Consider the following 25,086-nt stretch of genomic DNA (forward strand, 5'->3'; position numbering starts at 1 on the left):
AAATAAAATTTCAAAAAGTATTGGAATTATGTATAAAACTAGATATATGTTGGATAAAAATTGTTTAAAATTTATTTAATTTTCATTTATTCATAGCTATATTAGTGATTGTAACATTGCATGGGCAAGGACTTATCCGTCAAAACTAAGATTTATCTTAAAAAAACAAAAACAATTAAGCCGCCTTAAAATAAATGCTAATAAATACAGCAATGCCAATCTACCGCTTAGAAAGCTTGAAATGGTGAGTGTTTACCAATTAAATATTTATAATATTCTTTTATTCATGTTTAGATTAAAATATCATATGCTGCCTATTTTTTGAAGACCTTTTTTTTATTATAGATCATAAATATCAGTTGTTTAATTTCCACTTACCAAAAACTATGCTTAAACAATCCGAATTCTCAATAACTTACCGAGGGCCACATTGTGGAACTTATTCCTCCCAAATAATAGTAAAATTACAACTTCAATTCAAACTTTCAAAAGTATCTTAAATAAACAGTTACTTAATTATGACATGTAACATTCAAACGAGTCGTAAGAAGCGATATAAGCTATTACTTACCAACTTTTTTCATATCTGATTTTTGTGAAAAAGAAAAAAATAATAGTAAAACTACAACTTCAATTCAAACTTTCAAAAGTATCTTAATAAACAGTTACTTGATTACAACATGCAACATTCAAACGAATCGTTAAAACTTAAATAAACAGTTACTTGATTACAACGTAACTCAAATACTATTTTATTTTTAGTTTTTTTTTCATTCTGTTTTTTTTTCAACTTTTCTTTTTGTTAAAAAGCAACATCACCATTTACATCATTACTTATCTTTAAACTTTATTAATTTTTTTATCTTAAGTTGTATTGTATTTGAAAAAAAAAAAAGAATATAACACGTTTTATTTAAAAATGTTTAATATTACTTTAATAAGATTGTTATATATATATATATATATATATATATATATATATATATATATATATATATATATATATATATATATATATATATATATATATATATATATATATATATATGTATATATATATATATATATATATATATATATATAATATATATATATATATATATATATATATATATATATATATGTATATTTATATATATATATATATATATATATATATATATATATATATATATATATATATATATATATATATATATATATATATATATGTATGTATTTTTTATATAATAGATTATTTTTTGTTTAATATGTAAATGACACAACGGTGCTGGATGATATGACTTTTGTCTCCTGTCTGCTCCCGTCATATCTTAACTCAAAAAAATATTGTATAAAATTTATTATGAAGATGACGAAAAATATATCAATAACTTTAAAAACGTATATAAACATAACAATTCTAATAGTGCTACATAGTTATTAAAATTCTAATAGCGCTACGTAATCATTAAAATTCTTAAGGCGCAACATAAAGAAAACTTCTTAAAAGAATAAAGAGAATACAAATTTCATAAAGAAGTAAAAATCTCATGCGCGTTTTTTACAAGGGGAGTAAAAAAAAAGATAGGTGTAAAAATCTCATACTACACGGGACATTGCTCTACCGTGGCCTGTTTTATGGGTCGAGACAGCTAGTATACTATATATAGTTTAATAGAAATAACAAAAAAGAAAATTAATTATCTTAAATATTTAAGATTATCTATATATTTCTGTATTTTGTGCATTTTTGCGTTAACTATAAAAGCAAATATAAATTTTACAATAAAAATATAAATTTAAAATGTATAAAATTTTTATTATCTGAGTTTATAAGTAACGTTACGTTAAAACAATCTTAAAAAGCAAAGAACTCTAATCAACTTTTTATTTTACTTTTTTTATCAAATATTCTGGATCAAAGCAAATTACAAACTGGAAGCTCTCGAGTGCCACTTTAATTCTTCGGGCGATCCTTTTCCCATCACGGGGTTACTTGAATAATCAACTATTGTTAACTTGTGAATTAGTTATTAACATTGTTTAAAAAAATCAATTTGGTCCCAAATAGTAAAAACTTAACCTTGATTTTAACTACAGCTTGAAGGAAAATGCATAATACTACAAAACATATACGCTGCACACTTTTTTTTTAACATTAAGTTAGGCTTTAAATAAATTAATTAGACACGCCAATTTACTCTTTTTATCCATGAATCATTGACCTGCTTGCGGAAAAATAAACCTTCAGCATTTCCTAGTTATTTATAAAAAAAATTGATTAATAATAAATCACATCGTCGAAATATAACATTTTTCAATTTTTTGTTTACCTAACCATTGATAAGGTCCAAGATATGCGATTTGATTGTAGTCTCCTTCTAAGTTTTTACGCACACTGGTGTTAAAATTGCTTGATAAAGTTTCTTTAAACTGTTGGTTTGTTATGGCTAACCATTTTCTGTATACTTTATTGAATACCATATACACTTTGCAATTCCGATGAGTACCATATAATTCATTTGTCATTAAATGGTGCCCGATAATGGAGCCAATTCGGACATCTATGTCTAAATTCAATATTTTTAAGTTTAAGAAGTTTTATATTAATTTAAATTATTTCTATAATCTAATTATAGCTTTTAAAGGTAAAATAATAACCTAATACGTTGCTACATTTAAATAATTAACTGTCTTTATCTTCTAATTCCAGATAAGAAATCTACAGAAGTAACAAATAACAAAGCAGTAATGTTACAAGAGTAAGAAAAGTTAGAAAAAACGCAGTTGAAACCAATGTAACTCAATTACCGGTAATATTATAAAAGCCTGGACCTCATCTTTAACAGTTTTTAGAAGTTGAAGAACTGCTAAAAGTATAAACAATTTGTCATCTACCAGTCTTATGTAACAAATAGTTCTAAAAAGGGTTTAACAAATACGTATTTATAAACAAACTAACTACTATCAAAACTACGTTTAATTAAGTATACGCAAAACATTTACAACATAAACTATTAAAAAAATGAAAGTTGCTTCATTTTACAATCTATTTTAATTATCAATTATAAAACTAAGGTAATAAAATTACACACAAAAAGACTCAAACTGTTGAACTTAATTTACAAACCATACCAACCTTAACAAAAATTCCAAAAAAATCCAGAAAATGGTTTTTCAAGCTTGTACATAGCAATCAAAAACTCGTTTGGATTGAAATAAAGTAAAATGTATGGTGTATACAGATAATCAAATGCATTGCTATGACGTTGCTAGAGATATCACTAAGAGGTAGTTCATCCAATTAGACAATTTGAGATAACTTTAGTTGTTTTTTTATGGTGAAAATATTGAATTTTAAAGGGAGGATAGGAAAATGCCATCATCTTTGCAAAAATGCAAGGAAAAGGAAAAAAAGCTCAACATAGTAACATCAAAGACAGGAAAAAAGTAACACATTTTCGGAAGGTATAAGTTTAAACTTAGTATTTAAAAAGAAAACTATTGCCGTGTATATATCACGTATGGTAAAAATAATTTAATGTAGATTTGTTTTGCCCAGTTGGGGTAAGGTTTGGAAGAAACTTGGCAAAAAATTTAATTGAGTGTGCTTCCAAATTGAACTTGAATGTTTTGGTTTGTAACCTGTATAAAAACAAGAGATAGGAGACAAGGTTTATACTCACTTATCTTTCGAGCTGAACTGAGAAATCACTTAAATTCAATAAAAAGATTGCAGCTATCAATGGAAACTCAAAGAAAAAGTAAGTGTTCATTTCAATCAGAACGGTAGGTTTTAATTGTAAGAAAAGTGTTTTTTATTGCAGAAATATAAGCATACTTAACAGTCGCTTTCTTGAGAGAAACAATTTCATATAAGTTCAAGCAAAGGTAACAAAAACTCATCAAGCAACACTAAAATTATCCATAGAACGTACCAACATTTTATCAAAAACAGTGAAAGCTAGACGTTTAAATATAAACAATCTTTTAATTTCTGAGACATGATGTAATTTTTATTGGCAAGCAAAATTTGAAAGACATGATACTACACCAGGTTCTGGAAGATCTACTTCAACAGAAAATATTTTGTTCCGCATGCATAAAACTTGAGAAAGAGCAAACATTAGGAAAAGAAATATATTCTTAAAATGACTCAAACTAAACTAAAAAATAAACTAAAAGAAAAAATATTGAGATTCTATAAAATCGCTTTCAAATCAAATTAAAAGTAATATAATTATACTATACACATTTAGACTTATATTATAAAAAAGCTGATTCAATTAAAAAAAACGTAGAAGGCAAAAAAGTTAGACATATGACTTCAGCAGCTAAACTATTAATAGATGTTATAAAGAACGTTGATAGATGGTATAAAGAAAGATGATTATTATGTGAAAAACTATCCTTTATTAGGAGGTGTAATCGACAAGGAAAAGTTATAGCTTCCAGTAATCAATCTGGAGGTAATTAATTTTAATATCGTATACTCTTTGTTAAAGTTTATTGTAACATAGTCAGAAAAGCTACAGCATGCAATGCTCTGTATTTGATCAACAGCTTTATGTTTCTGCTCCAAAAAAAAAAGAAATTCTTTATTCTTATCTATTGCTACTTTAATAAAAGAAAGTGAATTGGAAACTGCTTTTTTACACTACCCTTTTTAAGTTTAAATGTTTAATGAAATATGTTGTTTGAAAATGAAAGTAAATTGAAAAGGCTGCTAAAAAATTATAAGAAGTTTTAATAAATTTGCGTGGTGCAAAAAAAAAAAGCCAGACTGGGATGTCAATGTGATGCAATTTCATATTTACATAGGTTAAAACAGTGTAATACTAATATTTAAAATAAAATAACTAAAAAAGTTTTATAGTTTGAACCTAAAATTTACAACTCTCCTCCCCCCCCCTCCCTTCCTTTACTCTGGTCTCGATCCACCAAATCAAAAAATTTGGTGAATCCAGACTCCTCTCCTTACTAGATGGTCTTGATCTGCTTACAATCAGGGCTGGGGAAATGTGTAACCAAGCTCTTTAGTGTTATAACAGACATGGCTGTAGTAAGTTTAAAATCAATTTTTTAGTCACGTAAAGCTTTTTTTAAAGACATAACTTAATTAGACCCCAAGAACTTCAAATAGAATCTCTGTTTGTAAGTTTACAAACTTTAAACATCAAAAAACTTGATTCTTCAGTATATTCTTTGTATAGTAAACAAAGTGAAGACAACACGTTTGGTTCAACAAAGTTTAAATTCACAACTACTTAATTTTTCTCAAAAGAGGCTCGATTTTTTAGTCAGTCTATGAGACATTTACAAACTCACTGGTGAAGATAAGATAAGGATGAAGAGAAAGACAAAAAAACGAAAGGGGAACAAAAAGAATTTGCATATGTGAAAACAAAATGTAAAACCCGATGCAGATGTTAAAATCAATTTTTACGCTTATGCACAAGTTTAATTTATTTACATCAGCACATGACATACTACTTTTAGCATACAATTTTTTTTAACTATAAGCTGTACCCAATTTTTTACTGAATTTCTTCAAGTTAAAATTATTAAAACTAAAATCAGGTGCAATAATTTCAATAAAAACTTGGATGCATATACGTTGATGGCAAGTGAAGCTAATATTCTGAACTGTCTTAAATATAAATTGGTTATTATGAAACTTATAATGTGTCCAGCTCTTTCAAAACTGTTATGCAATTTATTTATATTAAGTAAATTAAACAAAGTAAATGTAATTTTTCATTAAATCTACGGCTGCTGGACCAACACCAAGAACCCTCTGAGGAAGCTCACAGCGAACTTCAGACCCTAACTGGTCAAACAGAGCCTCCATCTCTCTCCCAATAAACCCTGTTCTCTGGCGTGTGCCACTCTTATTCAAACATTTTTTTGTCCATACATTACCAGTCTGCCATCGTAAATTAACAGTCCATTATCCTATGTAAAACTGTCTAGTAATTCCTTTATTTCCCTATATAAAACTACTCATAAATCCTTTTATTATTCAACAATAAACTATTTAAAAATCCTTTTAACACCTAATATTGAACTATTAAATAGCCCATTCACTACTCAATATTCAACTATCCAATTGTGCCTTCATTTTCTGATATAAAACTGTTCAATAATCCGTTCATTATCTGAAGTAGTTAATATAACTATAACTGAAAATTTGTAATTTTAGGAATGTTGCAAATACAAGTTTTATTGATAACCAACACATTGTTCATAAACATTTAAACATAAACATAAGTGAAAAGCTAATCTCTATTCATTGAAATACCTTTGCTCTACTAAATATTAACGAACTTATTTTACTGTATAAACCCAATGTTACTTACTATACGCTCCAAATTTTTTATTATAACATTTTTATTATAAAAATTTATTTTTTATATATTATTTTGCACATAATATAATAACTTGCATAGAAAATGAGCTATATATTATATAGCGTTTTAGATAACAATATTATAAATATATGTAAATAACTGTATGTTTAATTTTTTAGCTAACTAGAATATATCCAATAGTCTACATTAAATTTATATGTTAGGATGATATTATAAGTTTTATTTTGTTAGTATACTATTTACCAGCTTTATCGTGTTTCAATACTAAAGTTGTGTTAGTATTTACCAACACAATATATAAGTTGTGTTAGTAATTACTAACATTTACCAACACAATATATAAGTTGTGTTAGTAATTACTAACATTTACCAACACAATATATAAGTTGTGTTAGTAATTACTAACACAAATTATAAAACTGAGTTTTATTGTGTTAGTATACTACATTCTATTATTGATTAAGTTACCAGTTTTAACCTTTCAAGATAGTACCACTATTTAGAAAGGTTAAAACTGGTGACTATAATATATGTATTTTTAGGCGATAAAACTGGTAATATCAGCCTCATATATAGACTTAATATAGACTTGTCTTTATGTTGTAGTCAGCTAAAAAGTTAAAAGATACAATTAATTTCTTTTTTTAATAATTTTATTAGCTAAAAAGCTTTAATACGTTTGCTCATTTTCTGATCTGTTAAAAATCCTGTTAAAATGCATAAAAAATGCGTGCATATAAAGCATGCACATAATTCCCATACATAACTAAAAAAAATATAGTGAAAACAATTTGCTCTTTATTATTGATTCAGAAATATACAAATTTCCTACAACGTAACAAATATATATAAAAAATAAATAACAAATAAGAATCTTACTATCCCATGAATCTCCATTATTGCCAGAGTAATAGCACGCATTAATATCGCTAAAAAAAATGAACATTATTGAACTGTTAAGAAGCAGTTTTTGCCAACACTTTCAGCTTACAATTCAAATTTTGAAAAAAAAAAATTATCAAAATCACCTAATTTTAATGGGTTCTTGATCAAATTAATAATTTTAGTGAATACTTGTGATTAACACCTTAACTCCTATCGTTGGAGACCGAATTTCCTAAACTTATACCTGATTGTTGATTACAATCAACTAGTCAAAATTTACACTTAGGATCTTCCATAAAGTACGTACGCTTGGAGGGAAAAAGGGTCTGCAAATGGCGTATATGTGATGGGAGGGCGGTGGGTCAATTATAAAAAAAAGGAGACACTAAATTTAAAAAATTATCATAAAATGTTAGATAAATAGGTTAATGGCATAGGTACTTTTAGGGAGGTGGAGGGTACTCAAAAAAGCGTATTACAAAAGGCGGGGGGTATACGATAAAAAAGCGTACGTACTTTATTGACGACCCCTTTATAAGAAAAAACACTCACATAAATAAAGCATATTTACATAACTAAAATGTTTTTTTTATTTATTAAAAAAAGCTACTTATATTTTATCTGAAATTCATATATTGTTTTCCAAAAAATCCTAAAAAGTTGTATTTTTTTCTATGTACTCACGGTAATGTTTTATAACTAAAGTATTTTGTTTTACGAATAAAACATTTTATTGCCATTTTCTGTAAAGTTATTATATAAACAACTAGAGCGTAAATCTCTAATCATTATATACATGAGAAATTTTTAACAATAATTTCCAATTTATTGACATTATTTTGGCACAATTTTCCAGTATTATTTGTTAATGATTTGCCAGCTCTTAATTTATCAATTTTTAAATTAAATACCTTTTAAATTTTATTACAAATACTTTACATAAATAAAATGAATAATTTAGCAGTAGTGGTGTAGTAGATAGTATTCTGGCTTCAAAACTAGAGTTCCGTGGTTCAAATCCGGCTATATTTAGATCAATGGCTATGAAGGAAGCGTAAAAATCCTGAATAAAAGGCTATCCTGCGGTGTTCCGTGATAAGACCTTTACATTTTTTTAGAGCACCTAAAACAAATAACTATATATAAAAAAAAAAAAAAAAAAAATACACGGGTGCGCGAAACGTTGAGATAAATTGAAAGTGAAAAATCAGAATAAGGTCAGGGATATGTTGAATTTCATTTGTTTTTGATTAAACTGATCACAGGGTAGTATAAAAAAACTGTTCTGTTCAAATAAACCTCCTTTTATTGGAAGACAGGCTTTAAACGTTCAGGTACTTTCTCCAAAGTTCTTCACAGCATGTTTTTGTCAAGTTTAATTCATATCATGGTCATTTTTTTTTTCAATGGCCTCCAAATTTCGATAGATTTTCTTTGACTTTATTTACCTTATAGCAAAAAAAATGCAAAAATCCATTAGATTAAGTTTAATTGATGATGAACTAGGGGAGAATTTGCTCTGACGGATCTAAAATTTTGGTTATTACTTATTTAATCATTTATAACTTTATTTTGAGGTGCTTCAAGAAAATTTAACTGTCTTATTACAGAGCATCTCATAATAGCATTTTAAGAGGAAGTTCAAGCCTCCTTCCTTGCCAATAATTCATTTTTAGCCAGATCCGGCTTTGAATCACGGACATTCAGTTTTGAAGATAGAATTCTATCCGTTCAAAACGGCTGCATAAAGCTCCTCCAGCTTTTGTTTCAAAAATGGAATAAAAGCAACTTAGAAGTCTCTATTACATTTATTAGGGTTTCTTTCCAGGGTCAAGAAAAATTTTAAGAAAAAGCAACGGGCTTTTCAACACGATTCTGCTCTATCCTATCAAGCCGAATAGACTCTGAAGTTTCTCTAAGATGATATTTCTCATGTTTGGAAAATAGTTATATGGACACTTTTATCACCTTACTTTCATCGAATGGATTTTTTTTTCACTGATGGAGGATATGAAGGCAAGAAAAATCTATCAAAATGCTGATGCCCTAAAATAAGAGTTGAACAAGATATGGGCCTAAATATGACAAGATCAAGTTGCGACAAACTTCTGAGCAAATACCTGAACGTCTAAAGTCTGTCATTTTATCAAAAAATTGCTATTTTGACAAAAGTTGATTTTTTTCCACTGTGTTTAATTTGTTTAAAAGTTAATGATTTTTAACATGATCTTGATATTCTAATTTATCACATTTTTTAATTCGTCTTGACGTTTTGTGATTCCTGTAAAAAAAATTTTTCAAAAAACATTGATTTTCAAAACTTTTTTTGCTTTCCAAGATTTTATTTCAACTTTGTATAAAATATGAATAATAAATTTAAAAAATTAAAGCATGTAGTAGAGAAATTCAATAGCACTATGTCTGCCAATAAGTAACAAGTTCTTCTTTAAAGATTTTTAAATCGCTCATCATGTTAGTGTGGTATGACAAATTGGACAGCATTGTCTCAAAAAAGTGTCGGTTATGTAGACTAAAATTTTTCTATCATTATTTGAAAGGAAAAAAACTATAGTTGTTCAAAACAGACTTATACTCTGGAAGGTAAACTTTAACGAATATAAATTAAGAAAAGTTTTTACAAGTTTTTACTTGATTTTCAGTATCACTTTTTTATTATATATCTTTTATATACTTCAGCATAACTGGTCGCCAAAATCTAATACTATGAAACATTTTGTTGTTCCATAAATTATTTTTTGAACCTGAAGGCACTTATTGTTGAAAAGGTGATGCTGAACAACCATCCCTCCCCAACTCTTGCTAGCATAAATTTATCTTTTTTCTATCATCTAAATATTTTAAAATTTCCTTTTTTTGCAGTTTCACAAGGCGCTTGCATGTATAATGTATAATAAGCTGTATAATCTATAATATGCTGTATTATTTATAATATGCTGTATAATCTATAATATGCTGTAGTTTAAATTTTTGTCTAAGTAACTTAGTTAGATATTTCTAAATGTAAGCACTAGTTTTTTATTTCAGAAGTTGTTCGATAAGATAGAAACTTGCATGGTTGCTCTTTATAAATAATTTTCTAAACATTTATTGAAAGTTTTTTATCCATGAAGTATGCAAAACATTCTTCTGACTTCTCTCTTGCAACAATATTTTCTCTTGCAACGTTGTTAGCTGAGTGTAAAGCAATAATAATTATTGGTCAACTTCTTTTTGCTTGTTTATTTATCATATCTTCTTGGTTTCTTGGTTATTTTAACTAAGATTCTGTTTTTGAAACTGGTTTACGCTAAACCTGATTTCTACCATCAAATAATTTTTCTTTTAATATACACCTTATAGTGACACATACTTAACAAGAATTAATTTTATTTTCATTCTTAAAAATTTTTTTTGTCTTCTCCGTATTGAATCCAGGGGCGGATTCAGATTATTGCGGACAATTTTTTTTGTTATTATTGGCGTATTTTTTAATTTTCCTCAATGTTTTTGCAAAACGAGGGTTTATTATAAAAAACATCCTTAATTCACAATTGTTTTTACTTTTCAAAACAGCTGAGAGACATGATGAGAGACAATTAGTTGACAATTAGACAATTAGACAAATAGGTTGAGAGAAATGACGAGAGACAATTAGACGCTTTATAGACGTTTAGCGTTGAGGTTCCACAAACAACTGATGCACTAGAAAATATCTAAATGGAATGATAAAACATTTTCATCAAAAGGAGAAATTTATTATTATCAATTAAAGAAAGTGATTTTATTGTGTCTTTAGGCTATGATGTACATGTGTTCAAACAATAATTAAAAAAATATGGTTTTACCTTCAAAAGAATAGTGCAACCGCAGACATGCCGTAAAAATATACCTTCAGCAACAACGAAACAATGTTACTATTCTTTCGTTGTTGCCAAAAAATCAAGTATATCACCTGTTCTTACAGGCGATTAATTTATATCTCCCAACTTGATACACTGATATTAGACTTAAATACACGTTTTTCTAATGAAAATTGACCACGCCTTCAAATCTGTTTTTTGATTAAGAAAAATATTATTAAACTGAATCATAAAGATGTTGTTAAAATTGTTTCTGCAATCAGTAATTTCTGTGGCCTAATTCTTGGACTTAAAACTTACCTGAACCTAAATGTACATTAAACATGAAAGTTAAACTAAGTCAGTTTAAATGTAGAAGGATAAGAAAGGAACCACATCACTGCCATCATCTACTAATACTTCTATTATTTTTAATTTGTTGGAAACGTGATTGATCGTTTTTCAAAGTCGAAGACTTCGATTTGTTGTTCAACAAATAAAAAGTTTAACTTCGTATTTAGTTAAACAACTAAGTCTTTGTTAAGTAGTTGTGTTTTAATAAGATTAAATTACTTCGAGACATTTTAATACTTTAGTTGACTTCGCATGTTTTTTCTATAGAGGGATGCTTGCACTAACTATTTATCACACACAAAAAATTTTTTAAACCATATAAGAGGGGCGATCGCCCCTATTGCTTCCCCTACCTATGGATCCGCCTTTGCTTGAATTCCAGTCAAAATGTGTTTATTTGTTGTTGAAAGTTGTTTTGCTGAAATTTGGTTTGGTGAATGTTTTTTGAAAGTTTTTTTGGTGAATGTTTTTTGAAAGTTGAAAGTTGTTTGTTGTTGATAACCTGAAAGTTGCTGTAAATGTTTATAGTTGAAAGCTTTTTGAAAATTATTTTATTTATATTGTTGTTAAAAGTTGTGTCTTGAAAGTTGAAAGTTGCTTTGTTGTTGATAAGTTGAAAGTTGTTGGAAAGTTATTTGGAAGTTGTTGAAATGTTGCTTTGACCTATTTCATAAAGTTTGAAAACATGAAAGATTTGGAAATTGAAAGTTTGTTGTTGTCTTTTTTTTTTTCAAAGTTGTTTTTACAATTTGTAAAAGTGAAAGCTGCTTTTAATGTTTGTTGCCGCATTTGAAAGGGATTTAAAATTTTGATTTGAAAGTGCCTCGTTATTGTTTATAATTGTGTAAAGATGGATTTATCGATGAAACTAATAATATCTAAGCTTGAAGATCAGAAGCAAAAAAAGAAACTGAAAAGCTATAAAAAAAATAAGAAGAAATTTTTACACAAATAATGAGTTCCAACATAAAAATAATATCAGACAGACTAGATAAACATGAAAAAAAACGTTTTAATATATCCCGAGTTGAAATACAAGAAAAAAATACTAGCGACATTAAAGATAGAATTAACTTCAAAGAGGAAAGCATCAAGAAAATCCTTTCTCAACTTAATTTAAAGATTAATGAAAAAACAAATACTTTGAAAAAAAATTTATTGATCTAGAAAATAGATCTCGTCGCTATAACTTAAAAGTTTAAGGTGTTGCAGAACAAATGTCTGAAACATAGATGACTGTGCAAGAGCAGTTAAAAAGATCTTTAACAATTAGCTTGGGATTGCCAATGGTATAGTGGTTAAGCAAGCCCATCAAATAGAACGACGAGGTAAAGAAGAATTATAGACAACCTACCAAGAACTAATGTCCTTAAACTCCTAAATCATTATGATAACTGAAAAATTTTAACATCTGTAAAAAAAACATAAAGGCACTGGATTTTTTATCAATAAATATTATGCAAAAGAAACCCTGGAACATCGAAAAAAATTGTGGGAAGCAGTTAAAAGGCATCGTAAGAGGGTATGCAGTAATCAAATTTAATAAAAAATTTTGTTAAAAAAATGCATAAATAAAATAACGTATTTGAGGAAACAAAAGGAGATTCTATAACTCTCACCAGAATGGTTAAAATTAGCGATTATAAAATCAAGCTTTTAATTTTTCTAAAATGAAAACTTTAATAAATATAAATGCAGAAAAAGAATTATTGTCATGATTTAAATAATGGTTGCTTTTACTATTATCCTTTTGAAATAGAAGAATCTCTTTTTAATTCCAATAACGGCGAACAAATAAAAATCCTTCATGTAAATATCAGAAGCATAAGTCACAACTTTGAAAAGCTCCTTTGCTTATTAGAAGAAATTAAAAATGATTTTAATATTATTTGTTTAACTAAAACTTGGATAGGCACTAACGATTTAAGTAATAACGCGAATTTTTATATTTTCGGCTTTGAGTTAATATATCAAGAGTTCTTATTTACATGAAGGAAACCATTTTGCATTACGTTAGAACTAATTTAAGCGTTTCTTACGGCGATAAAGAAACTTTAACAACTGAAATCTTTAAAAATGAGTCTTAAAATGTATTACGAAGCTGTTTTTATTGACCACCTGACGGTCTGAGCAAAAATATGAGCACGTTTTTATACAAAATGTTATCAATATAGGCATTAAAGAAAAAAAAAATTATTATTGGTGATCTAAACATTGATTTCTTTAACTTCGAGAATGGCTGTAAAATAAAAAAAATTTGTGATTTAATATTTAAAAAAGGAGCAATTTTCTAGTCACAAACTATAGATAACATTATTACAACTGATGTCTTCAATAACAATATACAAAAAGGTATTTGAAAACAGATATTTCTGATGCTATCCCAATTATTCTATCATTCAACTCAAATACGAAAGATAAAATCAAAACGAATAAAAAAATAAGTAAACGCATATATAACATAAACAATATTGAACAGTATAAAAAAAACAATTATCACTGCTTCATTGGAAGCATATAAATTTTAATGACGACGCAAATAAAGTTTATGAAAATTTTTTTAAAACATTTTATTCTGTCTATAATCCTTATTTTCCTATTTATTATATTGTGGAAAAACAATAAATAAAAAAGCTTAAATGCTCCTTGGATAACTAAGGGTTTTAAAAAATCATCTAGGATCAAACAAAAGCTGTATTCAATTTACTTAAAAACATATCACCTTTAAATGAAAAATTAAACAAATATTATAAATATCTATTTGAAAAAACTCATAAAAACTTAAAAAAGAAGTACTACTCAAAACTATTTGAAAATGTTAAAAACGACTCTAAATGTACTTGAAAAATTGTAAGAGATTTTGGTGAAAAACAAAACACTTGCTCAGATTTCCTACCGCAGGTGATTAGAGTGGATAGCAAAAATGTTTTTGAAACTTGAATATTATCTCATAAGTTTAACAAATTCTTCATTGACATCGGTTCCAAACTGACAAACAAAATTTTTAATACCCAAGTTGTGTTCAATAACTTTCTAACACCAATGGATGACTGTATTTCTGAGCTATCAATTGAGCTAACAATTAAGGAATTTCAAGGGTCGTTTAAAACTATTTAAAAAAAAAACAAAGCCCCTGGAGCTGATGAAACAAAATAGAAACATAGTCTTAGAATGCTTTGTTCAATTAAAGTATATTCTCTTTAAAGTTTTCAATACGCCAATAAAATAAGGAGTTTTTCCTGATCAGTTAAAAAAAGCTAAGATAATCCCAATATACATAGAAGGAGACAGAACTAATATAAAAAACTATCAACCTATTTCTATTTTTAAAACATTTTCAAAAACCTTAGAAAAAAATATTTACAATAGATTATATACTTATTTTAAGGAGAAGAACTTCTTTTATAAAAATCAGTTTGGTTTTAAAAAAATAGTTCTGAGCCTGCAATTATACAATTCGTCCGTGAAATCTCAAACTCTTTCAAAAATTCACAATTTACTTCAGGTAATTTTTTGGATTTATTAAAATCATTTGATACTGTATCATGGTATTTTGATTCATAAACTTAGATATTATGGAGTGAATGGCATAATTTTGAAATAGTTTAACAGTAATTCAAAACTTTTTGAAAAAAATTTGTTTCTTTTAACAATCCTTATCAAAAATGTTTTGGATATTTCATGTGGTGTTCCGCAAGGATCAATTTTGGGGCCACCTCTTTTTTTTAATCTACATTAATGATTTTTATAAAGCTTCTAATATTTTAAGCATTATGTTTGCGGATGATACTAATTTATTTTTATCTGATAACAATGTTAATAAAACAAACATAGTTGTTATTAAAATGTTAATAAAACAATATGGATTCTTTTTCATTCGATAACTAAAAAACGTTATTTACCCCCAACTCTACCTGATATTTTTATAGATCAAATTGAAATAAAAAGAGATTGCGTTGCAGAATTTTTAGGCTTATTTCTTGACGAGAACATCACACAAAAGCAACATATTGGTTATGTTGGTACAAAAGTTTTTAAGAAAACTGGCTTTTCGGTGAAAATTACATAATATTTATCACATCAATTGCAAATAAAACAAATAATTATTTCAAAAAAGAAATGTTTTTTATAAACTTTAGGCAGATTTTAATATTTCATAAAAAGAAGTCTTTTATTCTAGAAATTAGTTTATTCATAGTAAAAAAATAAATTAGAAGTACTATGTTATATTGGATAAAACTTTAGGAAAAATACAAATAAGAAATGTTAAATTAAAGGTCTAAATTCCACAAATTCATTCGAAAATGTAAGATAAATACAAATTTCTTTTTTTTTTGACAGAATATAAACATTACAACATACCTAGGGACATGTTGGTTCATGCACACATAAATATGAGAGTTATCAGCATCCCAATAAATTCCACGCCCATAGCTTTCTGAAAAATCAAAACAAGAAGCTTATTATTTTCCTACAGAAAACTGGTTTTGGATTTCTTGCAAATACCTGAATATGCAAATTGGGTAACTCCGAAATAGTTACCTCACAGTGTGAACAAAGTGAATCGACTTTGTTAAAAAAAGATTTCCTTTGTAAAATATTTTTTAATGCAGTACATGCTTTATTAAATCCTAAGAAAGTCAATTTTGCTCTCAAGAGGGGGGCTTCAGTTACCTTGAAAACATCTTGCATCATTTCACATGGCTTCAATAAACTAGATTTGGCTCACGAAATTTAATTTTTAAATGCTAATAATACCAGATATGCTTCTAAATAGCTCTTAAGGTATGGAAGTGAACAGTTTTTATGTTTGATAGACATTTTAATAGCGGTATAACATTTATACCACAGCGGAAAAAGGAAAGACGACTTTGTTGCTTTCAAATCTAAAAGAACTAAAAGAAAGTATTTTAATTAGCTTTTTATTTCTATCAATTGTTGCCATATTTGCAGAATTTATATTAAAAAATGGAATGTGACTTTATCAACATTTAAATTGCTTTTAAATAAGAAATCTTTTTTAAGAAAAATAGTTATTTTAAACATTTTCATGTTAAAAAAATAATAATAATCCATGCCAGTGAAAGCTTGTCTTTTTTTAATTTATTTTATTTTTACTAATGGTGTTCTGTGAAAAACTTTTTTTTAAATAATGACCTAGTTTTTTTCAGTAAAAACCTACATACCCGGTCGTTTAATTATAGTTGGCCAAGGAAGGTTTGCAGAAGTTCATATAATATTGCCATTGAGAACCACTTAAATACATTAAATGAATAAAATCTTCTGTATAAAGAACATAACCCAGACAAAATAAAAGTTTTTAAAACAAAAATTGAGTAAACAAAGTAATTGTTTATAAGAGTTATCAAAATAAAAGATTTCACAAGCATAAAATATACAAATATGTACATAGAATGCCCATAAAATGTACAAATAAATATAAAACATTACCCATTTAAAAAAATTTTTTAAATATTCAAAGTATATAAATTTTAAATTGAAAATGTTAATAAAAATATTTTAAATAAAAGAACTCATAAGAATATTGCTAAAATAAAAAAAAAGGTTTTTTAAATATATTAGCATGTTTTTAATTGAGAGAACGATTTTTTTAAATCTCAACTTCCTCTTAAATGAGAAATTCCATTCTATTGAAAAATCAAAATTTCTCAAAACTATTTTGATTCAATAAATAAATTGGTTTTGAAAACTTCTTGTGGAAAAAAGCTTAACATTGTAAATTAGACTCAATTTTTTTTTTTAAAGCATATCAATTTGAAAAGACATTAGGAGCGGTCCAAGAAATACATTTAAACAGAAGATAACAGCTAGTTTTTATGAAATTCCTGTTGCTTTTTAAGAAAAACTGAATCACTCAATACACAGTTTTCGAAACTCAACTTTTGTTATGCAAAATACATACCACTTATTTGAAAAGTTTTCATTCTTTTAACTACCTGTTTAGTAAGAATTCTAAGTTTAGCAATATTACTTTTTTTTATTACTTCTTCGGGTATCATTTGAAAAGTTTCTCGTTTGTCAGGTGGGGAAATAAAGGTAATTCTTAGTAGCACACTAATTAATAATTTAAAATACTGTTACACGCCTCTTATCCAAGATTTAAATATTTTCGAAACATTACCAAGAGAAACATTACCTTTACCAATAATGTTATTACTTTACGATCTAAGGCGTAAATTTAACAGAACAGGTAAAAACTCATCTTATGAACATAATTTTCTGTATCTACCACGTTTTTTTGATGTTTTTTTATCTGGGATTTTTTAAGAAACCATCTTGATTCAGTTTTGAATTTAAATCAAAGATGTACAGTTGCTTTTATAAGGTCATAGAGAAACCCAGCTATCACAAAAAATTCAACAAATGTTGCGAACATTTAAGAATGACCTATGAACGTTAATCGAACGTGCTTGAATGTTTGTAACGTTTGTCGAACGTGCTTGAACGTTATGGTTAGTTGTGATGGTAAAAACTTATACGGAAGGAATGTTTGAGTAAAAGCTACATTTCTTGTTGGTTGTTAATACTGTTTGTAGACTTCGTTTTGAAGATTATTTTTGACTTTATTTTTAATTACGTTTACCTGATTTTGCAATTTTCTGTTTTGAAAAAAAAGATAACGGTTTAATTTTTGTAATTTGCCATTATAAGTTTTATCCAGGTTGCTTATAATATAAATTGAGCTTGAGACAACTTATAAAGATTGGAAAGTGGATTAATATATTTTTCATTTTCATCTACTACTTCAACTACTACTGGTTCTGGTTCAATTATAAAGTCAATGTTTTTTTGGACTGAAGTAACCCCAAGTAATAAGGAAGTTGAGCATGGGTGTTTCACAGAAAATTTGTCTCGATTTTGATCAACAAAATATGATATTACAGTATGTGGTAAACTTTACATTTGATTTATATTTTTTAAGTAAAGGCTGTGTGGAATCAGTACTTATTGTACTATTTCTATTTAGAGGCATAAAAAAACAGCTTTATCTCTAGAATCGCATTTAAGTGTTTTAGTGGGAAAAAGATTTTTTAATATCGGCTCTGTATGTTTAAAATAATTAAAGCAAAATCTTGCATCTTTCTTAAGACAGAAAAAATCAGTTGTTGCAGGAGGGCTTTTTAACAAGTTTTGATCCAAATTTCGCGTTGGGAAGGATATTTTTTTTATTGTTGGAAAAGGTATTCATGGAAAAGATGATGCATAATAACATCAAGTTTTCTCTATTTTTTACATTTATGTTCTGCGCATATTTCATATTTCCATATAAAAAAGTTAAAACTTCCATTTGAGCAACTTTTTACGACACAATGATATGTCATTGCACCTATAACTACTAAATAAAATTAAAGCAAGAATAGTAAAAGTTATTTCAAAATATTTTAATTTATAAACACATCTTCTGATCGAAAAATAATTTGACTCCTTTGTAAAATGTACCATTTTAAATGTTTGTTTATTCAAAATTTTTTGGCGTTACAACTTTCGGGTATATCAAAAAGCGTGTATTCAGTTATTGCAGAATCAAGAACACATACAGTAAACCTCTCTCAATCAACTGCAACAATATAAGATATTTAAAAACTGCTAAAGTAGTTTCAATTTATAAACCTGGTTCAACCAATAACCAAAATAAAAACTAACCACTATTATTACTTACAGTAATGTCTAAAGTAATATGAAGAGCCATTTTTTTTCAAATAGTTGAATACTTAAAATATAAATTACTATTATGCAATCCTTAGTTAGGTTACCATAAAAAAATTTCTGCGGTACTAGCAGTTTTTTTTACTAATTGTTTCAATTTCTAAATATGCAGATAATGGTAAACTACACAGTTCCACATTTGTTTGCTTGTTCAAAGCTTTCAACACCAATGGTCATGATTAGGTTTTAATAGTTACATGTTTAATCGAAAACAAAGAATCTTAATTGATTCAATCTTATCGAGAAACTGCCAGTTTTATGTGGAGTGACGCAAAGATATTTCCTTAACTCTATATAAATAAGTATGTCTTTTTATGAGTTTTTTAAAAAGAAATCATTTTCTAAATGTTATGATGAAAATAAACCATAAAACTTACCTTTAAGAACTTGCTTATTTTCTTCAACTGGTATTTTGGGAATATTAAAACATTCAACTGCTGTCTGAGTTGTTTTAGTTAACGCCAAACGTTTTCCAATATCTACTTGAAGTGATAAATTTAAAGGTATTTCTAAAGTTATCATACCTGGCTTTGGACATAAAGAGTCATTAAACGATGCCGTGAAATTGTATTTGAAAAAATCAGCTTTAGTAAGACTTCCATTGAACTATAATATGTATATATATATATATATATATATATATATATATATATATATATATATATATATATATATATATATATGCATATATATATATATATGCATATATATATATATGCATACATATATATATATATATATATATATATATATATATATTTCTATATTTATGTGTATATATATATATATATATATATGTTTATATATACATTAAGATATATATACCTATATATATATATATATATATACAAATATATATATATATTTTATATATATATATATATTTTACATATATATATACATGTATATATATATATGTGTATATATATATATATATATATGTATATATACATGTATATATACATATATATAAATATGTATATATATAAATGTTGATATATATATATATATATATATATATATATATATATATATATATATATATATATATATATATATGTATATATATATATATATACACATATATATACATATTTACATACATACTTACATATATATATATATATATATATATATATATATATATATATATATATATATATATATATATATATATATATATATATATATATATATATATATATATATATATGTATGTATGTATATATAGAAAATGAGAAATGAAAAATGGACTAGTTCAGCACCTACTGAATATTCTAAAACAATCAGTGGTAACTTTAATTGGCTGAATCCTTAGACTTTAGCAGTCATATAACTAATACATCAATCAATCATAACATTCTGAATTACATGATCTTACAATTCAAGGATGTTACAAATACCATAATCAATAATGATGTGTAAATACCTAACATTAACGGGTGATGCGGAAGTTATCCGACAAATCCTAATTTCATTATTTGAGCATAATAATTAGTTTTTGTAGTTTATCTTTGATTTAATCACAAAAACTGATTGTTATTTGTGCATAATAATCAGTTTTTGTGGTAAAATGAGATTAAATGCAGCTGAACGAGAATCTTTTCGAAAGCGACTAAAAATGTTTTTTGTAAATAAACCTAATATAAAAAAAAGAATCGTAAATCATTTTAAAAGGGAAGGATTTGCTCAAAGTACAATATATGATAACCTAAAAAGACTTAAAACTGTTCAATCGTTTTCTGATAGAAAGCACCCTGGTCGTCCGACATCCCGAACTAGGGAAAAGAATGCCAAATTAACGAGACTTGTCAACAATCGAAAAGGGGTCAGTCAGAGATAAATAGGTATTAAATTCTGTGTAAATCAATCGACAATTAGTCGTCAGTTAAAAAAAATGAATATTAAATATAGAAAACGTGAAAAGACTCTAAAGCACACTATAGAAAAACAAATAAAAGCAAAGAAAAGAAGCAGGAAACTAGTTAACCATGACGAAAAATACTTTTGTTTTGCAGGGCACAACATGCCTGGAAATTATGGATACTACACAAACAACAAAAAGACATGCCCAGAAAGTGTTCGTTTTATAGTAAAAAAAAAATTTCCAAAACAATTATTAATGTGGATAGCCATATCTGACCGTGGTATATCCGAGCCATTGTTTCGCACTTCCAAGGCTGTAGCGATCAATTCATCAATCTATATTAAAGAATGTTTAGAAAAACGACTTCTTCCATTTATTCACAAGTGTCATGGAGACTTTAACTATTTATTTTTGCCAGATTTAGCAAGTTCTCATTATTCTTAAGATTCTCTAAATTGGATGGACCAATATGTTTATTACGTTGATAAAGAATCCAATCCCCCAAATGTGCCTCAAGCACGACCAATTGAAAATTTTTGGGGACATTTGGCACAGATGGTTTACGAGGGAGATTGGCAAGCTTCAACAGAGCAAGTTTTAATTGATTGCATTAAACTAAAACTACAAGAAATTGATTTAAACTTTTTACAGTCGCATAAGAAAGGCGTCAGAGCAAAATTGAGATCAATTGCAGATGGTGGTGTCTTTTCATATAAAAAATAATATATTTTTATTAAAAGATAAATGCTTTATTTAAAAAAAATATAATAGTAGTTTGTTTTTTTTATTTATAAATAAGTTATTGACGTTTTTATTTTGTCCGATAACTTCCGCATCACCCGTTAATGATGCTAACATTAAATACTAATAGTTCTTAATATCATAACATTATTAAGATAAATAACATTAATAATAAACATCATTCTGTAAGTAATTTTAATTAAAAATAATAATGTTAATAATAATAACAATAATAACAATAGTAATAATAACAATAATAATAATAATAATAATAAATAATAACCCAGATAGCAATGTTTTACATTTTAAATATGTTTCTTTTGTTTGATTTTTTCTGCGTTTGATTGTGAAATCTCATCTACTAATATACTAACGCAGTGTGCAATAATTGATGTTACTAGACTCTAAATTTTACCTATGTAGAGCTTTCTAATATTGCCAGTAATTATGTTATAAGATCAATGATAATTTTATAATAATTGATTGAACTATGAGATTAAATTAATAAATAATCATTAAAAACAATTAAAATCAAAAAACTCATTTTAAATCATGATAATAATTTGACCAATTTAAATCATGAATTTCATCTGATTTAAATCAATAGATTTAAACAAAACAACCCTGTATATATACCATCTTTCTTAGGCAGAGGGACATTATTCTTGGTTTTATTATTTTTTTAATTGATTTTGTTGGATATTGTTCTTATTTAGTTTGCGTTAACAACTTTAGGCTTATACATTAACTTCAGTTATAACTTAATTATCAATGAATTTTTATAGCAATGCAAAGAGATTTTTATAGCAATGCAAGATTGAACTTAACAGAAGGATAAACTTTTGATCTGGAGGCAAAAAAGGAAAACAACGAAAATGATCAACCAAAACAAAGATTGAAGATACAAAAAATTGTGTATATCTTGGTGCAGATAATTCATCAGATTATTTTATTAATGATTTATACTCAATTTCAAATAATACAAAAAATATTATTAAACTTTGGGATTTATTTGTAACTCCAAACTCTTTGCAAAAGTTCAACGTTTGCTCTGAGAAGTTGAATGAACAAAACTTATTAAATGGTAAGTTTTAATTCAAAAGTCTTTTTGTCTGATGATTGGAAATCTTTATTTATAGCATTAACTTTTACAGTTTTGCTGTAAAATTTAATGCTATAAATAAAGATTGATCGTAACATAAAACTTTTTTATGTTACGATCAAAAGTCAGAGTGTTTGAACATTTTATTGTGCAATAATCAACATATAAAAGCTTACACTGACTTTAAAATCCATTTGAAATCAAATCTTAGAAAAGAAAACGTAATATTTATATGATTTTAATGTTTTAACAGTTGCCGATGGTTCATTATTATTTATCATATAAACGTTTTTTATCTTAAATTTTTTTAGATTTATCTAACAGACTTTATTATATTATTTATTATATTATTGTTTTTATTGATAATATTGTTTTTAAAAGTTGTATTATATTTAGAGTTATATATGTAATTAAATATGTAATTATTAGAATTATATTTAGAATTATTAGATATTAAATATTAGATATTAAATATTTGATATTATATTTAGAATTATATATGTAATTAAATATGTAAATAAATTATTAACAAACATTTGAGAAACATTGTTTAATATGAATTTTTTTGTTTTACAGTGCAGTCTGTATCTCAAATGTTAACGAGAATCATTTTTCGTCAGTGCCAGAAATTAAATGTACACCAGCAAATTCCAATACTCACAAAATTGTTGCGAATCCATTAGAAAGTATATATTTTTATCATTAAAACTTTTCCTTCTCATTTTAATGCCTTTATTAGCGAATGTTGTATTTACTTTCATGATTTCTAAATGTTATATGTAATTTGTTGTTTAGTTTCTAAAGGATATTATTAACTTTATTGTTTTAAAATAAAATTGTATCCCTTAAAGATACGCATTTATTATTGGCACGATTGTGAAGCATTTAAGTGCAGCTTGGTGAACAACAAAACACATTAAATTTAATTTTAAGCATAATTAGAAATAGTAACAAAGATATGCCAGTTAATGATAAGCCTGACATAGTGTCATTGCCACTAATAGCAGTAGAGAATTCAAGTACCCTAGAAGAAAAATTGAAAGGCAAGGAAATACTTAAGGATATAGTTAATATTTTTTTATGATCCGTTTATGAATTTTGTATGATATATTTATACAAATTATGTACTTTAAACACAATACTCTTAGAAGGTTTTTTGTAAATGATATTTTATATTGATTTAATTCTAACCAAAAAAACTTTATTTATTGCCTGCTTGTATATTTTTGCAGGTTAGTTATTTTGAACAGTTTAGAGTTAAAGACGAAGCAGATTGTATATGTTATTTGCCCAGAAGTGTTTTTAAAAATGGCCTTCCTTTAACATTAAGCTATGCAGGGAGAAGACAGAAAATTGAACTAGGAAAAATGTTAATTGCATATATTGCTATTGGTAAGTGGTTTAGAAGAGTTATTTTTTCAGTTTCAAATGTGCATTACACAGTTACTTTCAATTTATTATGTTTGTTTGGTGCAAGAAACATAACAACGTTATTTGCTGTGAAGTCAAATAAGCATGGCTTATGCAGGCATTTGATAGAGATGGTGGAAGAAAAGATGATAGTTGTTGGCACCAAATATCATTAGTTAAGCAGGTTCAATAACAAGTAGATTAGCCAATATTGAAACTACTCCATAAATTTTATAGGAATTTTTTTTTATTTAAAACTTAATGTGTTAGTTTTTGGTATATGTATGGTGTTTGCAATATTTATATTTAACGGAGAAATTATGTAAATTAAGTAAATAATATTTTATACTTGTATCATACATATTTGTTTTTATTTCACTATAAATATTAATGTAGCAATGCAAATCATCTATTTGAACTACGATCTTATGTTGCATAAAACATTGGGTTGATAAGCAACATTATTTTGGTAAATTCAGTATAGAACTATATTATAACAACATTTACCTATCGTTGTGTACAATATTCGCCTAATGTTACATACAATATTGAGCTAGTGTTGTATACAACGTTGGGCCAATGTTGTATTCAACGTTGAGCCAACATTGGGTCAATGTTGTATACAACGTCGGGCCAATGCCTAAACAATGATCAAATATGCATTGGACCAATGAATTTCAACCTTGGGCCGATGTATCACCATGCATTCGCCTAACGTTGGACCAATATAAGCTTACTACCTAGGAATAATAATAATAATAACAACAATAATAATAATAATAATAATAATAATAATAGTAATAATAA

At 26.3% G+C, this 25,086-nt stretch overlaps 1 protein-coding gene across 1 annotated transcript in view; it reads right to left on the bottom strand.

Annotated features, from left to right (window-relative positions):
* Positions 1–1,690: 1,690 nt before the first annotated feature.
* Positions 1,691–25,086, bottom strand: part of LOC136079998 (uncharacterized) — a 102,553-nt gene continuing 79,157 nt past the window's right edge. The window contains exons 9-13 of the mRNA XM_065796643.1: positions 19,537–19,765; positions 15,794–15,869; positions 7,233–7,282; positions 2,316–2,552; positions 1,691–2,239 (exon numbers count right to left, since the gene is read on the bottom strand). Coding sequence (XP_065652715.1) covers positions 2,166–2,239; positions 2,316–2,552; positions 7,233–7,282; positions 15,794–15,869; positions 19,537–19,765 — 666 coding nt within the window. The 3' untranslated portion in view covers positions 1,691–2,165. The remainder of the gene's footprint in view (positions 2,240–2,315; positions 2,553–7,232; positions 7,283–15,793; positions 15,870–19,536; positions 19,766–25,086) is intronic.

Source organism: Hydra vulgaris, chromosome 05 (assembly GCF_038396675.1).
Source record: "Hydra vulgaris chromosome 05, alternate assembly HydraT2T_AEP".
In the NCBI taxonomy this organism is placed as follows: Eukaryota; Metazoa; Cnidaria; class Hydrozoa; order Anthoathecata; family Hydridae; genus Hydra; species Hydra vulgaris.